The sequence below is a fragment of the Crinia signifera genome, chromosome 3, assembly GCF_055691185.1.
Source record: "Crinia signifera chromosome 3, ASM5569118v1, whole genome shotgun sequence".
NCBI lineage: Eukaryota > Metazoa > Chordata > Amphibia > Anura > Myobatrachidae > Crinia > Crinia signifera.
Genome location: NC_139219.1, coordinates 212,682,533 through 212,703,772, shown reverse-complemented (window position 1 = coordinate 212,703,772; position 21,240 = coordinate 212,682,533). Strand labels below are relative to the sequence as shown.

The 21,240-nt window shown below is 40.2% G+C and overlaps 1 protein-coding gene across 1 annotated transcript in view; it reads left to right on the top strand.

Annotated features, from left to right (window-relative positions):
* The window catches only part of MYOM2 (myomesin 2), a 268,492-nt gene that overhangs the window by 232,949 nt on the left and 14,303 nt on the right, over positions 1-21,240 (top strand). The window contains exons 27-30 of the mRNA XM_083177359.1: positions 4,042-4,109; positions 9,899-10,012; positions 11,383-11,470; positions 14,511-14,549. Of these exons, the coding sequence (XP_083033485.1) occupies positions 4,042-4,109; positions 9,899-10,012; positions 11,383-11,470; positions 14,511-14,549 (309 nt within the window). The remainder of the gene's footprint in view (positions 1-4,041; positions 4,110-9,898; positions 10,013-11,382; positions 11,471-14,510; positions 14,550-21,240) is intronic.

The window sequence follows — 21,240 nt, the reverse complement described above, 5'->3', positions numbered from 1 at the left end:
CAGATGGTTTGTGGTCAGTAGTGTAAATCCCAGAGGCAAATGAGATGGCTGCCTCCAATATTCAAGCTCTGAAGGGATATCTGCTTATAAAGCCACACCTGTGTGGTTCACAGCAGGATCCAAGCTGCTCTTCCAATGAAGTTCCATGGCGCACCCGATACTGGTGCATAGTTAATTTGCTCTATTCCAGAAGACCTGCTTACACCTGCAAAAGAGGTCAGGACAGTTGCACCGGTGCATCCACTGCTGTTGCTGGACTGTGAGAAGGAACCTGCACGTGAACGCTGATTATGCTTGATGGCAATATACTGTATATATATATATATATATATATATATATATATATAGTCCAGAGATCCAGAGTACTTTAAACAAGCACAAACGGAGCAAAGAGCGGCACTCAACGGATTTAAACAAAAAGAGGAAATTTATTCACAGGGAGACATCATGCAGGCATCATCGACGTTTCAAGGCTTATCGCCTTTTCATCAGGATGCAGCCAAAGTGCATATGGTGCGGGTGTGTAAAGTGAGTCACACCCGCACTATATGCACTTTGGCTGCATCCTGATGAAAAGGCGATAAGCCTTGAAACGTCAATGATGCCTGCATGATGTCTCCCTGTGAATAAATTTCCTCTTTTTGTTTAAATCCGTTGAGTGCCGCTCTTTGCTCCGTTTGTGCTTGTTTAAAGTACTCTGGATCTCTGGACTATGCTTCTTTATTGAGGGCACCACGGTGGATGACTCATTTGTCTGGAGTGCCGAACAAAACCAGCTACTATATATATATATATATATATATATATATATATATATATATAATATTAAATCCAGGTAATCCAGGATAGACGACAATAGGCGGCACTCCTCAGTCTAGGTTGTTCGTATAAAAATGTGCATTATTCAGTCGCCATAATAAATCGACGTGACGTTTCAAAACATTTAAATTTCTTCCTCAAGATATATGGCAATACATCAAAGTAAAGTGCATAGTGCTCATGTATAATAAAGTGCTTAAAAGAAACAGATAAGTGTATAAATCTCACCTAAAATAAGCCAATGTAGCCTGATGTGTGTGCCAAAAACATCTTTCTTGTCCGCTGGGCACGGCCACCTCCCTGGCGCTCTACTGTTTCCATGCCACGTGACTCAGCTCTCGATGATGTCACGTAGTTGCCCAGCAAACCGCAATGCCACTGGAGGACGGAGGCCTGTAGGGAACAATGGGACGATGTATTAAACATAGAAATACGAACACAAATGTAAACAGCTTTAAAGAAGACAGGCTTACATATGCAGAAATACTGTATAACAAACATTATAGATTATTATAGATAAAAGCGAAAAAGTATATACCAGGGTTTATTACAATCTCATATTATAAATAAACATGTACAGAAACTGTTCATAGTACAAATATTTATAAATTCGGGAGGGGACACAATAATCTCCAGCTTGCAGGTAAAGGGAATAAACGTACTGTATGCCCCTGTCTATGGTGGACAAATAACAAGAATAATAGTAAATAGAGCAGACAGATGGGTTAAGACCCCATAGGCACAAGTTTGGGACTTCTTCCCCAGCTTCCATCTGTTATAAAACCAGCATAAACTCTGATTTGGAACTAGTGAGAACATCTCCTGCACAATTCAATAGTGAGAAAGAAATGGCAAGAGTTAAATCGTTATCCATATTATACCTGATTTAAAGAGGCAGATTCATTAGCGTGGTGGAACTGAAGTAAATCATACAAAATTATCCTATAAATTTATCCCCCTGTAATTGCAGGAATTCATCATTTAAAATGGAATTTGAACACACACCATTACACTTAACGTAAAGTGGAAAAGTAGCGTCTATTCATTCCTTTATGCAAATAGCGCTGATGAAAGCACTTCATGTTCCTCATCATAGCCAACATTTTAAAACGAGTTTCAAGCAGTTTTCTAGAACGTAATCATTCATACATTTCACAGATTTAATATAACAGGGTTGATAATTTTGATTTGATGCTGTTATCATTCAATATGTTATGTTTCCCAGTGGCTTTACAGAGTTATATTGTGATGTTGTGAATTACTGTAACTTCAGACACCAGGCAAGAATTCCTTTTGCTATACACCTTGGTCCTGATTCAGCACAAATGAATCAAGATGCTGTGCCTCACCTGCCTCACCCCACCGCATGCCACTCCCTATTCTGTGCATGTGCAAAATACTGTAGGTCCTGAGTGATTGCACTTAGTCCGCTTCTGCCTGATATGCAGGGCTATTTCCAAATGGGGGCATGTTGACCCAGTTTTCTATAAGTGGCAATCCCTAGGTCTTCGCATACTTCCTGACCTTGCATGGTGCCCTGCCATGGCCACTCTGCAGGAAACATTGTAACCATCAGTTGCGATGTTGATTCCAGGCTGTGATCTCGGTCACAACACTCGGATCACCATTGCAGCAAGGATGTTTTTATGACACCTCTTCTGCATTGGCATCTTCAGTTGACAAATTTGGCAGTGGCTTTACAAATCCATCTTCTAGATCTCTATCTGGACAGACTGGATAATTAAGATTCACCACACTGGGGTTAAGCAGATATCAACAGGGCTATAATTGCTTTTGTATTGCATACATGGGACTTAGGCCCTGATTCTATTTGACTCAGTAAACTGTGAAGCTCACAGATTACTGAGTCCTTGTAAAGCTGCCCTGCCACCCCGGCGATTACACGCACCATGCCACTGTTTACCCTTGCAACCATGCAACCACGAAGACACATCCCCTTGCATGTGCCCACAGCTGGAAAAATCATTTGATGGTTGGAGACCATCGAATAATTTCTCCAGACTATTTGCGGGCTTCTGGATGAAAAAAAGGACAGCTCCATAAATCTACGGCATGTCAACTTATTATGCAAAACTATTAACAGGTGCACAGAAATAAGGTAAAGCAGGCCAGAAATAAGGTAACGCAGGCCAAACCACTGTAGGTAGCTGTCCATGGTGGCAGTGTTTTTGTGGGGTAGGGTAGGGCACCTATAACTTTAAATAAGGGTTATAATTCTACTTCCCACTAAGTATTAAGACCATCATGTCAGTGTGAGGTTGGTAGTCTGATATACAGTATACCTATTATATCACAGTCAAGCTCGTAGTACTTGGCATAAACGCTACCATTATCTAGCCAATCCAGATAAAATTGGCAAGATAATTGCATCATGTATGCAGGCGACCGATCCAAAAATATTGATCAGTTGGACATACAGTACCAGATTTTCCAGCATGCGTCTGCCATTTCATATTTTCAAAGTGTCATGTTGGCTGCATCTGGAAGTATACCCTGGTGAAGCAAATGAATGGATATTTTCCCTATATCTTCACATTGGAGGGAATGAGGACATGGTTCCTCCCTAGATGCAGAGTGCCAATATCAGGTGACATACAGGACCTTATTCTGGTTGATTCTCAAGGCTGCAAATTCACAGCCTTGCAAGTCCACCAGATGTCGCCCTGCGAATGCCTATATGCACACCCCCTTGCACGCCGCATTTGTACGCATGGGCTGCAAATGGATGTTTAACATAAATATCCATTCGCAGACTGTGGGGGAACACCCACATCATTCGCTGGTCGCTTACCATCCAATGATGTGAAAGGCACACATGCACATCTAAGGTTGCTTCGAGGTAACCTTAAATGTGCGTGGGAATTCCGAAGGAAGTTTTCTATAGGCTAAAGTTTTCTGGAGATGCACATCCGAGTGATCCTTAATAATTTCGGATATTGCTGTTTTTGAGGGATATCCTAAAACATATGATGAAAATAAAATAGGCCCAAACAGTGCTTGCCGTGGTTCTGTATACAAGTGCACAAAGGTAAGCACATAAAATGAAAGGAACAGATTTTGTCTCTACGCATATTTTTGCACTTGTAACAGACTCTTACTATGTACTCTACAGTATAAGAATTCCTTATGTATGATTATTTTTATCTGAATTCTTTCTTGCATGTGAACATTTTGGTGATGATATATTTATGTAATTTACAGGCCCTCATTTCCTGGAATACTTGTATTGGGATGTTACAGAAGAATGTGAAGTTTTACTTGTTTGCAAGGTTTGTACTTTTTAAATATTCTTCTGCAATTTGATGTTAAGCAATGAATAACCAAATAACATTAATTACATTTGATTCAAACTATAGAAATATTGTTTAAATGAACTCTAAAAATTCTGAGAATATACAGTTCATAAAGTATGTTGGAGAACCAGTTTTTATGTACTGTATGCCAGTATGCTAGGGTAGTAGTTTATCATGTGTCTGCATACCATAACAGTATCATAAATATCTTAGTAGCCACCCTGTGGGGGAAATTTACTAAGATTAAATGGGTACAAATGCAGCCATTCGTGCCTATTCGACATACGGCTGGGACCCGGTGCCCGGCAAATATACAAACAGTCAAGTTCGGCTGGTTTGCAGTTTTTACGAACAAATGAATACACCATCGATAGAACTCGGCCGTGTATGGCCATAGAGTTCTATCTGATTGGCTAGTTTACAATAATTCATACTGATGAATTCGGCAAAGAGATCAGCAGTATACACGCATGGAAAATAAATACACCTAATTTTACATGCGTATTTGGCTGAAACATGCACGTATCAGTCAGATCCAGGCAGGTTTCTTGGTGTAAAAAATAAAAAATAAAAGAATTAAAAAAAGGTGTGTGATCCCTCTATGAGCATAACAAGCCCAGGATCATTGAGCCAGTCCTGGATGCAGAAATACAGTGGGAAAAATCAAATTGGTCCCCCTGCATTTCTATAACCAGCACCAGGATCTTGGCCCATTACTGGTTACAAAATATGGGGGACAAAAGGAGTAGGGGGTCCTCATATTACGTAAACCAGCACTGGGCTCAAACAGCCACCAGTGTCATGCAACAGCTTGGGGGACACTTTTGACATAAGGTCCCCTGGCCAAAGCATGAGCATCGTGGCTGGTCAGCCCTCCAGGGGAATCCCGGGACTGTCCCTGCTACCCCTGGGCTGTGGGTGATGGGCTGATGGTGTCAGCCAGATACGAATCACGGCAGCCAAATACAAATCGCTTGACCATCGAAAAATATGAATCCGGAGAATACGTCAGCTTTGTAAATTAGCTGTATTCTCTGTTCGCATTTTCAGGCTAATTACTTTCGATCCCGGTCATATCCATTCATACATGGGACTGCCCGTAATCGACCTTCTTAGTATATTTTGTATCTTTTACTTCTCTTCCTGTAATATCCTTTAATTATATAGCAATAGAACTTTAAAACAATCTCCCGATTGTTGGGGTCATTTCTGACTCTGCAGCATCCTTTCTTTATTTTCATGCATTAACCAGGATTTATGGATACTCCATATTATTTAGCATTCACTGCACCCTGTAATAGTCCTTGTTCTGTGTCAGTGGATGAGGCCATTACAGATGCTCTTTTGTAATGAATGGGGAAGCTACTTACAACACCTTCCACCAATGCTATCACCACCTAAGGATGTTTAAACCTAATGGGTGCAGAGGAAAAAGGGCCAGATGCACTAAGCTTCAAAAGTGATAAAATGGAGAGTGATAAACAGCCAACCAATCAGCTCCTACCTGCCATGTCACAGACTGTGTTTTGAAAAATGTCAGACAGGAGCTGATTGATTCGTTGTTTATCACTCTCCCTCCAAGGAGAGGGAGCCAAGATGGAAAAGTAGGCACCAAAAATTTACTAAATTACAATATGAGGTTAAAAAACAAATATATCAACTGATTTCACAGTAAGTCAATTATTTGGAGGAAGACCTGGTTTAAAAAACATATAGCCAAGTTTCTGAGCATACAGAAAACTTATCTGGATATTTTAAACTAAGCAAACTAACAAATACAATTCAGCATTAGTCCCAGTGTGTGCACTAACTGCAAGCCAAGAACCCATTCAGCAGTTGCCAGAACTATGGATTGTGGTACACAGATATCAGGGGTTATTCAGACTTCATTGCTGCAGTGGAAAATTGTAGCCGCGCTAGAGATATATTCCGACCTGTGCAAGGCTGCAAATGGCTTGTGAAAATGTTGCAGCTGGTTGCACAGCTGCAAATCCATACACAACTCACTCACCATCTAATGATTTTTCCACTGTTCGCATTGTGGCGGTGATTCTCGTTGGCGGTGATTCTCGTTCATGTGGGCGCCGCCCGGCGCTCCCGCATGAATGCCCTCCCCCACTCGCATGACGATATTCCCGCACACATACAAATTGATGTTACGGTACGGGAAGCGGACGGGCAACTGACATCCGCTGACATCAGCTGCCCGCACCCCCCGTCACGTGCGAATTTCCATAGGAACACCCAGCATTTTTATGGGAACACCCATGAAACGCAGGGCGTTCCCATGGGCATGTCGGCGGCCTGCTGCCCCACGCCCCTCACCCACAATGCTGTGTGTGAATAATCAATTTGCCGTGCCTGTTTGGCGAATCAGGCTGATCGAGGCCATGCTGACATCACACGTCCTACCATAAAATGATTAAGCATTGATCTTTGATAAAGCCGCCAATAGATATAGGCGGGGAAATGCGTCAGTCCTGCACACTTTTAACTATCTAAAGCCGGCCGGCACATAGGAGTCTGATTTGAACCTGGGCTGAAGTCTTTCAAAATCAAGGTACTCTGGCACTTATTGGCTCATTACAGCCATGACTTCAGCACTATCCCTTTAATTGGATACACTGTCTCAACATGCGTTAAGTGACTGAATTCCGTGGACTATTCATTGGTTTTTTAACTAGACAAAAAAAAAAAACTTTGATCCCTGATTTTTAGCCTTTTTTACATATCTTTTGAAGTCTTTTTCATTTTATTTACCATTACTTTCACCAGATATATTATTTTTTATAAAAATGATTTTTTTCCCCTTTTATTGTTGTATCAGCTGGTACAAATAAACTATTAATGTGATTATATCAATTGTTCTTTTTATGTATGTTTTATCAATGAATTAATATAAATGTCATATTAACTATAATTCATTTGACTGGCTCTTACTATTATTTATTTTCACTTTTCAATATTACCTATACCGAGTGGCTCCTAGCGCTACTTCCATTGGTTCTATCATGCCTGCTTTTTTCCTGATTCTCGCAGAAATGGATGGTTACCTCCCACAAACAGTGGCTTCTTGTCAATCAAAATTCAGCTGGCTAGCAAATAAAACATTTGTCGCAGGCTGGTGTCGCACATACACGGGGCCTTTTTCTGATTGACACGGAAGGCTGCGAAATTCGCAGCCTTGCAAGTCCATCAGACGCCGCCCTCCACCCTCGCCCCCCCTCGCACATACACGGGGCCTTATTCTGATTGACACGCAAGGCTGCGAAATTCGCAGCCTTGCAAGTCCATCAGACGCCGCCCTCCACCCTCGCCCCCCCTCGCACATACACGGGGCCTTATTCTGATTGACACACAAGGCTGCGAAATTCGCAGCCTTGCAAGTCCATCAGACGCCGCCCTCCACCCTCGCCCCCCCTCGCACGCAGTACCCCCCGCACAGCTGCAAATGGATGTTTTACATAATCATCCATTTGCAGGCGGGGAAGTCATTTGATGGTCGCCGACCATCGAATGATTTCTCCCGTGCATGCAGTTCAGAGTGACCTATATAGTTACTCTAAACTGCGGGCGCCCTGTGCAAGGAAAGGGTGGGCAGCTGACATCCGGTGATGTCATTAGCCTGGGAATGCCCAGCGTTCTCATGGGAACACCCATGGAATGCTGGGTGTTCCCATATGCTAATGGGGCTGGCCGCATGTGCAGACCCAAAACATTGGTCCTCCGTTCGAACTACTGTAATCAGAATAAGGTCCACAGTGCGGCCCAGATGCTTGCACAGTTTTTCAATAATTTCCCACCTGCAAACAGGTTTGAAAAACCCTATCTTTCACACAAACTGGTATATTCCTCAAATATCAAATAACTAATTGGTTCTATAAATCTGTTAGATACACCTAGAACAGTTTAATACCTTAATATAGGCACCAATGTTTAGAGGCACCAATGTTGGTACTCTTTACCTAGAAGGGCGCCCATCGCGGGCATCGCATGTACTAAAAAATCGCATGCGATGCGACCGACGCGATGCCCGCGATTTCCCATAGGGAACAATGTTAAATGTCCCCATTGACCCGATTTTCCTGTTCAATGTCCCAATTGACCCGATTTTCCATAGGGAACAATGTTAAATGACCCACAGAGGTCAAATAGGCACCCTGCAGTGTGAAATGGCCCCCCCAATTGTTAACGCCACCCCACGATCAACGTCAACCCGAAGCGTGGCAAGCGCAGCGAGCCCGCGAGGGGCGGCGGTACGCGTCCTATGACCTTTTCATACCCCCACTATTCACGTCGGCGTGGAGTTGAGAATAGAAAGCATGAAGCGCCCGAAGCGTGGCGAGCGCAGCGAGCCCCGCGAGGGGACGCGAACACCTTCACAGGTATACGCGTCCCCTCGCGGGCTTCACAGCTGTCCGCGTCCGCTCGCCACGCTTCAGGCTCGGTGGCTCGCTGCGCTCGCCACACTTTCTATTCTCAACTCCACGCCGACGTGGATAGTGGGGGTATTAAAAGGTCGTAGGACGCGTACCACCGCCCCTCGCCACGCTTCGGGTTGACGTTGATCGTGGGGTGGCGTTAACAATTGGGGTTGCCATTTCACACTTCAGGGTGCCTATTTGGCCTCTGTGGGCCATTTAACATTGTTCCCTATGGAAAATTGGGTCAATTGGGACATTGAACAGGAAAATCGGGGGCATCTTGGGACATTTAACATTGTTCCCTATGGGAAATCGCGGTCATCGCGTCGGTCGCATCGCATGCGATTTTTTGGTCGCATCCGATGCGACCGACGCAATTTTTTTTCCCTAACGATGCCCACGATCAAAATCGTGGGCGCCCTTCTAGGTAAAGAGTACCCCAATGTTTAGAGGTTCACAAAAAAACAGTAAGAACCATATGGAATAAAATTAGATTTTTGCAATGTGCATTTTTTTGTGTGCAAAATTTGCTAAAAATCGCATGTTTACCGCAAATCACACATGTAATAGGGTGCAGGAATTCAAATAAATCTCATGTTGTACCTTTACCAAAAAATTGCTCACATCAAATCGCATCCAGATGTTTTCCAACTGAAAACTCAAGTAATCGCAAATGTAATAGGGAGGGATATTTTAAAATTTCACACTAATCATCACTGAAATGTCATCCAAAAATAGTCCAGCTTCTGGCAGGTGGGTTTGACAGAATCATGCACAGATTAGTGAGATCCGTACATGCTTCTGTCTGGAAAAGTGTGAAAATATATATATATATATTTTAAACAGAGCTCTGTGAGCTGCTGGTCATACCCCCTGTCCCTCTACCTGTCATCTATTCCCAATGCTCTGGTAAGCAGAGCAGCAGTTAGCAACAGGTACTCCCAACTGCCCCCCCCCCCAACGACACTGCCGACCCCGGGTGGGACACAGGACTGGCTCTCCAAAAAAGAGGAATGGTCTTGCGAAAATTGGGATATTTGGGACGTATGTAACTGAATGTCATTAGTCTGACCCTGAGCCACTGGCCATTGGCACACAGCATATACAGTATATAAACACACACACACGTTTTAGGGGGAGGGGGGCACCAAACAGCAATTTGCTTCCAGTCAACTGGGATGAACTTACGCTTCTGTCTGTACATGGCATTTCAGAAATATGTAATCACTACAGAAACAAGATATAATGAAAATGTTATTGTCAAATAATTTATTTCTTAAGGTTTCATATGTAATACTTTTATGCTTTTCAGTAATAAAACAGGTGTTATTATTTTAACAGGTAGCAAATACAAAGAAGGAAACAGTATTTAAGTGGTACAAAGATGAGATTCCAGTAGAATCTGTGGATGTTCCCGATTTGCAGCAAGGCGTGTGCATATTCCGTATTCCTAAGGTAACATTCTGAAATTATTACTTTACTTTTGTATTAAAGGGCATGGTGCCCTTTAATATACAGTGAACAGAGTTTAAAGCTGGCCATACATCAGAAAGATCGATCTTAAGATCGATTGCGCTCATGATTGTGTACAATTTCCCTTGAAATCCCCGGCAGTCCTTGGTGGTTTTTGGACACACAATCTACACACAATCGATCATACAATCCATCTACTGCATGATTGTGTACACAAGATGTGCACACAATCTGCATACAATCCATCTTATAATCAGTCATACAATCCATCTGCTGATTGATTGTATGATTATGTACATAAGATGTGCACACAATCTGCATACAATCCATCTTACAATCAGTTGAGATTGTATGATTGGGTACAATATCTTTCTGATGTATGGCCACCTTAACAGTGATAATGGCTGATGGCATTTCCTTGTCCTTCCATATACTGTAGCAAAGCTACAGTGTTTTGCAGTTGGTTTAGTAGTTATAGGGAACTAGTACATCTGTTATGGAGAATTATTTATTTAAATAAGGAATCCTTTGTCATTATTTGATGCTAATGCCTAGTTCTTGGACTACAGTAGTTACATCAAATAAATAATATACATTAGTTTTGGTTTTATTTTAATGGGCTAAGTTTGCATATGAAGAGTTGTTTAAACAATCATCCGCTTTGGAATCTATAACAAACCTTGGTACTTGTGTAGTTTCACGGCGGCACTCCCCAGCACGCAAATCCTATGCAAATCATATGCAAATATTGCATGCGATTTGCATACAATTTATTTTCATGCGATCCGCTGGGAAGTGCCACCGCGAAACTACACAAGTACCGTTATTTGTGCACCCTGACCTTTGCAGGGATTCTGCATGACCACTGGGCAACATCTAAGAATCTGGAACCCATAGTCCATGTGCTGGATTGTCGCAAATAATGACACAGCTGCTTTTCTAAACCAATATTTTTTATAGCTGATTTTTTTTTTTTACTATTTTTCTAAATTGTTTGCTAAGGAAATTATTATCACATGATTGGGATAATGGCATTAGTGTGGTCATAGGGATTAATCAGTTCAGTGAGCTAAAAAGATATAGGTAGTGACTATTTGCTTCTGACTTTTCTGATTTGTACCTAGAGCATGTGCATAGGGTATGTGAGATGCACACATTTAGCCTGTGGCATACTGTAGATATACAGCATATAATTGTGTGTGCTGGCGGCAAAAGAAAACCAAAGAATAAATGTGTATATATGTATTGTATATGACCATTAGAAATGACCACTATGGAGTAATGTAATATTGCTTTAATTTATCATCCTAAATTGGTAAAGTGACATAACGTTTACATTAATCTATTTATAGCTGACTAAAAAGGATCAAGGGGAATATAAGGCAACATTAAAAGATGATAGAGGCCAAGACGTATCTGTTCTTGAACTCTCCGGAAAAGGTAAAAGCTTTATTGCATGAGAGACTAAAACCTTTTTATACAGAAATAGCACAGTGATATTAAATAATCCTGAAGGTAAAGAGCAGCGATATACTACTTAATTCTGCTCGGCATCATACACACTTTGGTATCATATATATTGATTCTGGCAGAATGCCCAAGCACAAGTAGGACAGATCTTGCTCCAAGGACATCACCTGAGTGAAGCGATTATTCCATTCCCATGCTGTTAATCCACAACAGCAATCTTACACCCTTGGCAATTTGAGACATTGGCATAGAAATAAAAATGTATTGTAGAACTACCATAATGCTACTGTTTTATCTGGAAATGTTTCAATAACTATGAATGAATATTGTAACTGTAAGGGCAATGCTGGAATATTGGTCCTTATCAGGCTTCCTACATGTTGAAACTGAGCTTTTTTGGATTTGACAGTTAAAAAGACCTTTCCACCTGTGTTTATATGATTTATATTTAATCACAAGCTAAGAATTCTCTGTTCATAATTAAAATTGTAAGTATATGTTAAACAGAACAAGTGCTTGCTGCCTGATACACAGAAGAGCTAAACAAATATATTTGGGTATATACAGTATGATGGGTATATTAAAAAAAAAAAAATCTAAAATGACGATATTGACAAGTTCATAGGAGATTTCCCAATTTGATGAGATCCTTTTGGATTGACCCTCTGATGTGTCCTTTTCAATTCCACAGTTAAATTCCATCTCCATCTCATTAAGGTAACATCAGAGGCAATAGTATGAGGCCAATAGTGCCACTGAAAGGAATAGATGTACAATGTAAATAAGAAGGATTGGAACCCCAATTGGAGCATGTTTGCCATCCTACTTGTCCCAGTTTAATGAATTGGAGTCCCTAGAACGTCTGCCTATTAAAAAACACCCCTGATTTTCAGTTTTACTCTACTTCCCATGATGAGATTGACTCTTCTGATCTTTATCAGGATCCTTCCATAAAAGTACATTTTAAGAAATGTTAAGAATGGCGCTTCCACATTTTACAGCTAACACACATTGCAGTTTTTAATCAAGATGTTCTTGCATCTATTTTTTGTAAACAGTAATCTGTCCTGTAGAGCAGAAAGAGAACTTTTTATAAACAGGAACGGCTGTTTATGGCATATAATGACTAGCAACATGTGCTGGGATTCATAAATAAAACATGTTCTGGGACATCACCTACGAGTAAATACAATTACTAATAGAATACTAAGAAGATTCTATTGGCAAAGCATACATAATGAGATGAAACAAGTCTTTCCCACAGTGGCAATTAAAAGCCTCAGGAAAGTTTTTTTTTTAGTCTTTTAAATCAAGTAAACATAATTGAGTGGACCTTTATATGTGTAGATAAAGATTTTGTCTTCATCTGTTAGTTTCCAAATATTTAGCATTAAGCATAAACCCCAGTAAGTTGATCTCTTCTTTATATTTGCCTGTCTGATATATTTGTGAAACAGTAAGTATTAATAAATACAATAAATATTATAATTTGAATAATATTAAGGCATTCCTGACCTGGGGTATCTTAGTGAGCAATCTACATGTTATGTTTATCAGTTATGCTGCAATCTATATAGTAATAGCTGAAGGATGACTTTATATCATAAACCAAAGGCATTGGTCCATAGATTTGCAGATTACATATCGTCATGGAAATTGGTTGTTTTGTTTCCACTCTCCACCCACTAAGATTTTTTTACATTTGACTCCTAAGGGGCTGATAAAATATTCCGCCCAGCAAATCTTTGCCTGGTTGAAACCAGGCACATCTTCTACTATCTTTTTAATTGGCAACTGATGAAGATTTAATTTTGTAATCATTTAAAAATATTAAAAATTTCTGGGTATTGCATACGGAAAAACAGAGGAAAGTTATATAATCAAACAATCTTTGGATGAAATGTTTCTATAATTTTCTAAAACAGTAATATCATCCCCAGGAAGACCAAAATACATACTCTTTCTAATGGATATAAATTTTCAAATTTACTTATAATTTAAATGAGCCCTGATGCATTTTTATTGCCAAAAACTAAGGTTATTTTTGAAAATGTGAAATAGAACTGAAAATGTGAAAAAGTCTTTATGGTAGAAGTAAATAAAGACAGCACCAGTTGTGATATTTTATTTGTACCTTATTTTATGGGTTTGTGAAGAATTCTGTTGTACACCTGCACATTTTGTGTGAGTGCTATCGGTGACACGATCAGCTAGAGTGCAAGACATTCAGTAGATCACTATTAGATTTGACCTCCGAATGCAGGACTGTAAAGGTCCATACACACTGTATACACACTGGGCGACTATGCCCAGCGTGTATAGACAGCGATGATCGCATTCATCGCTGGGGGGAAAGCCACTCAGTGCATACCAACTGAGCGGCTTTCCCCCTGCCTGGTGCCGCCAGCGATGGATGGACGGCTTTGCATAGCGCAGTGCTATGCAAAGCCATCCTCAAAGCCGCTCATCTGCTGGTAATACCTTTCCTGGCAATGATGCGGGAGCGCGCAGCAGCGCTCACAGCTCATCGCTGGGGCGTACACACTGGGCAGCTTTGAGCTGAAAGCTCAAAATTGCCCAGTGTGTCTGGGCCTCTAGGCTAACCTGCTTTAGTTTGTGCTAATATGACATTGCCGAATTTACATACTTACTCCAAAGTATTCCTACAGTATGTTCGGGACTCCATGCTTAGATGTTCTGATTATCTATCCTGGACCCAAATAAAACCACTCCTAAACATACTTCTAGATCTGGAGGCTAGCAGTAGCACACACAGTTCCTCTCAGTATGAGCGGAGAAGGTATACTCCATTTAAATTCTAGAACAACATGACACAGATTTACAATCTGGAGGTCAGAAAGGGGTTAATCTTGGAGTACTGGAAATTAATTTCTATATACATCAGTCATATTATGTTTGACTAGGGTAAAATGGAGGTGTTTTGTAAAAGTATATTATTTACATGCTTGCATTGTGCAATCACTCATTTATTCTTGTGTTTTGCCCTTAGTATATGAAGATATTGTCCTAGGAATGAGCAAAGTAAGCGGTAAGGCATTACCTTTTCTTTATTCTTTTTAAATAATGCAAAGCTAAATCAATTGAAAAAAAAAAAGTATAAACAACTTCTGTTCTTTGCAGTTACATGTAAGTATGTTTTTATTCACTGTTTCTCAACTCCCTACAGCTTATATGGTCTTTCCAATACACCCATATTTCAGGAGGAAACAATGTGATTGGTAGACCCATCTCATTGCAGATAATCTGCATATCTTTTTTTTTTTTATGCAATCAGTGTTTATTGAGCTTAAACAACAACCATACATCGTGATATAAACAATTCCAAGGGGACATCAAGGAGTAGAAAGTATGTCAAATTGAAATAAACATAGTCCCATAAACCAATGTTGATAAGCAAATACATCACAAAGTGAAGAAAAAAAATAAAATAACATACTTTGTCATATACATGTTACACAAAAATAGAGAAGGAATAGAATAGGAGCTAATCCTGATATAAGAAAGAGAGGGGAGTCTTCTAGCAGTGTCCTTTTAGGACTATGGAACAGACGTGGGTCTGGGTGTATTGATATACAGTATGAAGCATAGTCAGAACTCTCTTTAAAATTTAACCATGGGGACCAAGTAGTGGTAAAGGCAGTGGATGGTAGTTTGGAGGAAGACGTCTTCCATGAGCATGTAACGGTCAAGTCTGAGGAACCACTGGGAGATCGGGGGATGTGTTTGGGATCTCCAGAAACAGGGTATAGTCACTCTTTCGGTGTTCATTAAGTGTCAAAGTAGGGATTTCTTGAACTTGGATATAGGGATATCCATGTAGTTGAACAGCCAAAACTCTGACATTCGTGGCAAGTATGTACCAGTAATCGACATGGACAGCCGCATGACTGTCACCCAAAAGTAAGTCAGTTCTGAGTATAGCCACCAGATATGTATTGGGGAACCTTGGTCACGTTGACATCACCAGCATGTGTCAAGGATAGTTGGGAAAATCTTGTGTATGAGTACCGGGCACCTGTACCATCTAGACAGGATTTTATATTGAGTCTGCAGGACCTGAATTGATGACGAGCTGGCAAACTTGTATTGGAATATCGTATGCCACTGATCATCTGGTATGTTAATTGTCAACTCAGACTGCCATGCCCTGACAAATGAGGGAAGATCAGCAGACATATACTCTAGATATAGTCGATAAATGCTAGACACAAGATGTTTTGGTGTCTTCCAGTCATAATTGCTCAAATTTGGTTGGGGTCCATCTTTGTGAAGTAGTGTGAGAGGAAAGAATGTAATGTCAGAATTGTAAATCTGCAGATATTGCAATTGGACTACTCTAAATTTTGACCACCAAATAGTATTAGTGCCTATATAGGGACCAAGTAGATGTGGATGATTTGATCTCAGCTTAATCTTAAGGCCACTGCTCACTTTTTCTTTTGGGTCCCTCTTCCTCATTTGATATTTTTAAAGACTCACTTCTCATACGAGCAATACAATCCCTACACCTTCAGGACACAGCCCTTTCTTGGTTCTCACCCTTCCTATCTAATCTAATCTCTTTCAGTGCCTGCTTCTCTGAATCCCCTCCTCTTCGCTACCTCTATCAGTTGGAATGCCGCAAGGCTCAGTATTATTTCCTCTGCTTTTCTCAATTTATACAACTTCTCTTGCCAAACTAATCAGCTCTTTTGGATTTCAGTATCATCTCTATGCAGGTTACACTGAAATATACCTATCCTCCCCAGATTTGTCAATCTTTCTGCAATTTCATCTTGGATGTCATCTTATCACTGCAAAAGTAATCCTTTGAAAACAAAATTAATGGAGAATAGTAATAGTTACCTTCCTGATATCTCTATCATAGTTGATAACTCAACAATAGACCTTACCCCACAAGCTTGTTGCCTAGATGTTATCCTAGATCCAATTAGTTTTAAAATCATGTTACAGTACATACAAAATATATTCAGAATATGCCTATATCTTACACAAGATACTACATAAAATGTAGTTCATGCTCCCATTTTCTCCCGCATTGGTTATTGCAATGGTCTCCTTACTGGTCTTCCCCAAAACAGACTATCATCCACTACAATCCATTTTGAATGCAGGTGCGAGGCTGATATTAAGCTATTCCTGTCCCTCCATTAGTTATACTGTATTCAATATTAAATACTTTACTTACACATAAGACTATGATACAAACTACACAAATATACAAATTGTAACTTGCAGTATCTCAAATTATCTTCCAACCTGACTTCTCCACTGTGCACAGAATCTACCCCTCTTGTCTACACACATTTCCCATTCATGGTTACAGGACTTTTATTTCAGCTTCATTCTGTGGAATTTCCTCCCTCACAGTGTAAGAAATTTCACTAGTCTCCAAACCTTCAAGCTGTCCTTGAAAACTCACCTCTTTGGGCAAGCTTATGTAAATTTCAGACATATCAACATAACCTACAGTACACAAACTATCCTACCCAATTACCCACGTTGACATACCCAATTCCCTCTATACAGTCTACACAACAACATGTCCAAAAATCCCATTATGCATACTGTAGTACACCAAGGTCAAATTATGCTGATCTCTTGCGACCCCAGTTTACATTATGCATCCCCACTTGACACTCAGCCCATCAGACTGACAGATACTTAACTCCTGATTCTCTGCTTCTCTCAATGCTTAGGCAATGGGAAGTGCTGGGAAAGGAGGTTAGCTGGTAGTAACCGGGGAACTAGTACTGATTGGGGGAATGTTATTCTATATTATCTATAATGTCCATAAACAGCGATATTGGCTAAAATTTTACATTTGTTGCATTTTCAGTATATAGGAAATTCTGCATTGTGCTCACATAGTATAGCAATCTAACAAGTGAATAACAATGTATAAAAACAAATGCACTTGAAAGTGAAAATAATACCTTAGAGTACTTCCTACAAGGTTTATAGTGTAACATCATCCAAAAAAGTTATTGTTTGATGGTTTCTGCAATATCTGATTCCTGACAGTAAGGGGACGCTTGGGCTGTCTTTCATGCCTAAGTGGTGTCAGATCTCTTATCATTCTACAGAGCTAAAAAGATTTTGTCAAATCCAGTTACATCAAGACTTTTCATTTCTTATAACATTCAATTTTGCAAAAATAATATCTATAATTTTTTTGCAGATGTGCTGCTATAACATACAGAAATTGCTCTGTCTGTTCTTAATACACAAATGCATGCTTAAGCCTTTATTTACTAAGCATCAGGTTCAAAATCCTGACCCCTCCCTAGGCTTTTTATGCACAAAATTTGAAAGTGCAATGCTTTTACCAGCTGTGTTTTGCTACTAAAATAAACGCTCCTTAAAATACCATGCATAAGCACACATATTGTGTTTTGGGCCTGCAGAGAGATGGGCCGGCGGCATGATCACATATTTGTCATTGTGGCTCCACTCCCCACTATACAGTGCCATAAAACAGGCATTATATACCGGTGTCGGTGCTACGAAGACGCGATTCAGCATGACACGCATCATCCGGTCCACTTGGTCTGCCCACTTGTGCCTTGTAAGTGGATGGGGGAGGGGGATTTGGCTGACTTGCTAAATTTTTGGGGTGCCAGGAGAAATGTCCGATTGCCTACCCAGTCAGCTGTTCTGAGAAAGTAGGCAAATATGGGCATAAGCATAAACAAAAGTGCCAGATTGTAGATTCCAACACTTGTAAATAAAACCCATAATTTATTTTTAGGAAGAGCAAATGTGAAAAGATTGCTGCAAACAATATTCATGATGTGCACTCACATTTTCCTGGTCCCCTATGATCATAATTCTGTCTTTAATCTATATTTAATGGGATCCTTTTAAATGCATTGAGAACAAACAAATAAAAACCGTACTGTATAAACATATCTCATTTTAAACACACCACTTTCTAGAAAGCTGACAGTGGGGAAGAGAAACATTAGTTTAATCATCAAAACTTACTTTAGGGCACACTGTGTGCAGTGGTTCCTCTGACTGCTGATCTTCCTTGTCACAACCTGGGAGTGTGTAGCTACCCATTGATAAGTGTGGACATGGGAAATCAGTGATTGGCAATCATTGATGTTTTTGATCCTATGGTGATGGGTATGCAATAATGTCTGGAAATCCATTGGCTGCTGATGCCATACCTTCTGCATACACTTGTATGGATAAACTATGTGTCAACAACAGCTGTCAAACTTGCATACCATTAACAGTTTAACCATCAAATGGTTAACAGGGGACAGTTACATGGCATCAAAAACTTGATGCTACCCTTCCAGTGCCAATCCATGCCCTGTGGTATCACAGTCCAAAGTCACAAACCATGTTTTCAACCATCGCAGAGAAGCAGCAATGGACATCACCAATACTGAAAATGACATACTCTATGGTTTCCTAACAGCCACTATCTCCACATAGGGTAAGAATTGTGTGTGGGGTGGTTCTGGGCAGTCTGCATTGCACCTGATTAGTATTCCAGATGACATACACTTTGTAAGTCAATATTTAGATGTGATTTTGATCTTGTGTAATAGTTTTTAAAATACCTTAATACCTTTCACTGTAAGCAATTGCAGAAGACAAACCTTTATTGCAATATCGCTTCTGGAGATTTCGGAATATAAACTGTATCTTATCCTTGATAATCTTTAATTTTCTTCTCTTCTACTTTCAACCTCCCTTGAGTAATTACAAAGCTCTTCCTGAAAATGCATTTTAAAGTGTTTCACCTCATTTAAAAAAAAATTCAGCTGGGTCTAAAATGAATATGCTAATACTCCTTAGCTAAGCTGCACTATACAAGTCTTGCTGAAAAATGTGTATTTATGCTAATGTTTTACAAGGAGATACACATACTGTAGCAAACATAAATTGCAGATTAAATATTATAGTTGATATGCTGAATGTTTATAAAATTATAAAAAACATTCTAAGAAAAAAAAGCAATATAATTCCCAAAATCATCATAACAAAGATCTATAGATAGCGTGTGTGTAGGGCGCACTCGCAGGATAAATCACTCGCAAAACAGGAGTATACTTCAATGTTTCGAAGCATCAATAAAGGCTTCGAAATGTTGAAGTATACTCCTGTTGTGCGAGTGATTTATCCTGCGAGTGCCGCCCTACACACACTACTATTGGACCCCCAGGCTGAAAGCACCAGGGAAGACACTGTGAAAGCTGTGATTTATGAGGAGTGTTGACCCATCTGGTGAAAAAAAAATAATATATATGGGGATCCCCTTCCTGCGCCTACAGAGTAGGAGCAGCACCTCTAAGGGGTCCTCTGTTAGGCAAGACCCAAATAATAGAAATGGAAAAGGGGGGTTTTCAGAGGCCGCTTTTGATAGTAACTTTATGTTGACATTACCATTTAATATAAAAAGTACAAACATATAAAAAGCCCATAACAGGGTATCAAATGTACACAAGTGTTGAACAATCGTATGTAGGTACAACTCAGTTAAGTTCAGTTGATCAATTTGGTCGAAAACAAGGAGCCCAATGCGTTTCGTCATGTCATGACTTCATCAGGGGCAGAAAATGCAACCGACAATAACCAAGTTTGTCCTATATAAGAGTATCCGTAGACGGGTATTTCAATATCTGTCTTGATATAATTCAGGGCAACAAAGATTCATCCTCAGATTGAGTGATTGTTAGGGGATTTGTATAACATATACACATATATATATATATATATATATATATATATATATATATATATATATATATAATATATATATCTTCTAGTCCTTACTAAATTTCAGTAAATTTACTTAAAAGCCTGGATTTGGAGGCTGAGGCTATGTGCAGGCAATGCCGATATGCATGCAGTTGGCCAATATTGTAAGTATTGTGCATGCATCTGAGACACTTCTCATGATTACATGATTACTGCATAGTGAGGTAGAACAAATTTGGATGCAGGGAGAGGAGGTTTCAGTGGCTGTGTCTCAGAGGTAATAGGAGGATGGCTAACTAGATGAGGGTGTGTCACTGACATGGGGATGGGTCCAGGAAACAATGGTAGTTATGATTACCCCCTGTAACATTTCTCTCTTGGCCATTACCTCTGGCCACTTTATAGCAGTGCAGTGGCATTGGGCAATGTTAGTCCCCGCACCCTCTGCAGTTGAGCATACAGCTGCAGCTACTGGGGGTGGAGAAACACTTCTGAGAATCCGCACTGTCTGCTCTATCTGGCTGATGTTGTCATATGTCCCTCTGAGTCTAAAGACACAGAACTGCTCAAACAGGACACCATGTTCAGATGGAGAGGAACCATGATGGATTTGCTGTGTTACTGGCATAATGACACTGACAAAGCTGTGCAAAAAATGCAGACAAGACCCTCTTTGAATCAATTAATTTTCTGATGAAAGCAAATTGTGATGTAAATGGTGCAAGTCCTATATTTTGCAAAAATACTGACTACTTTTGCACATAGCACTTAGCTTCCAACCTCTGGAAGCAGGAAAGAGGGATTGTCTGCTGCAAGAGATGTAGCCTCAAAGCAAGGTGCCAGTGATCTATGAGCTGCTGGGCTGCCCCCAGTCTCACCTCCATGCTGTTTAAATGTCATGTTTATGTACATGGTATCTTCACAATTGCTGCTTTTTATAGCAGAGTCATGGTGAGATCCTGCTTCCTTAACCTCACTCTCACATGGGGAACATGGCACAA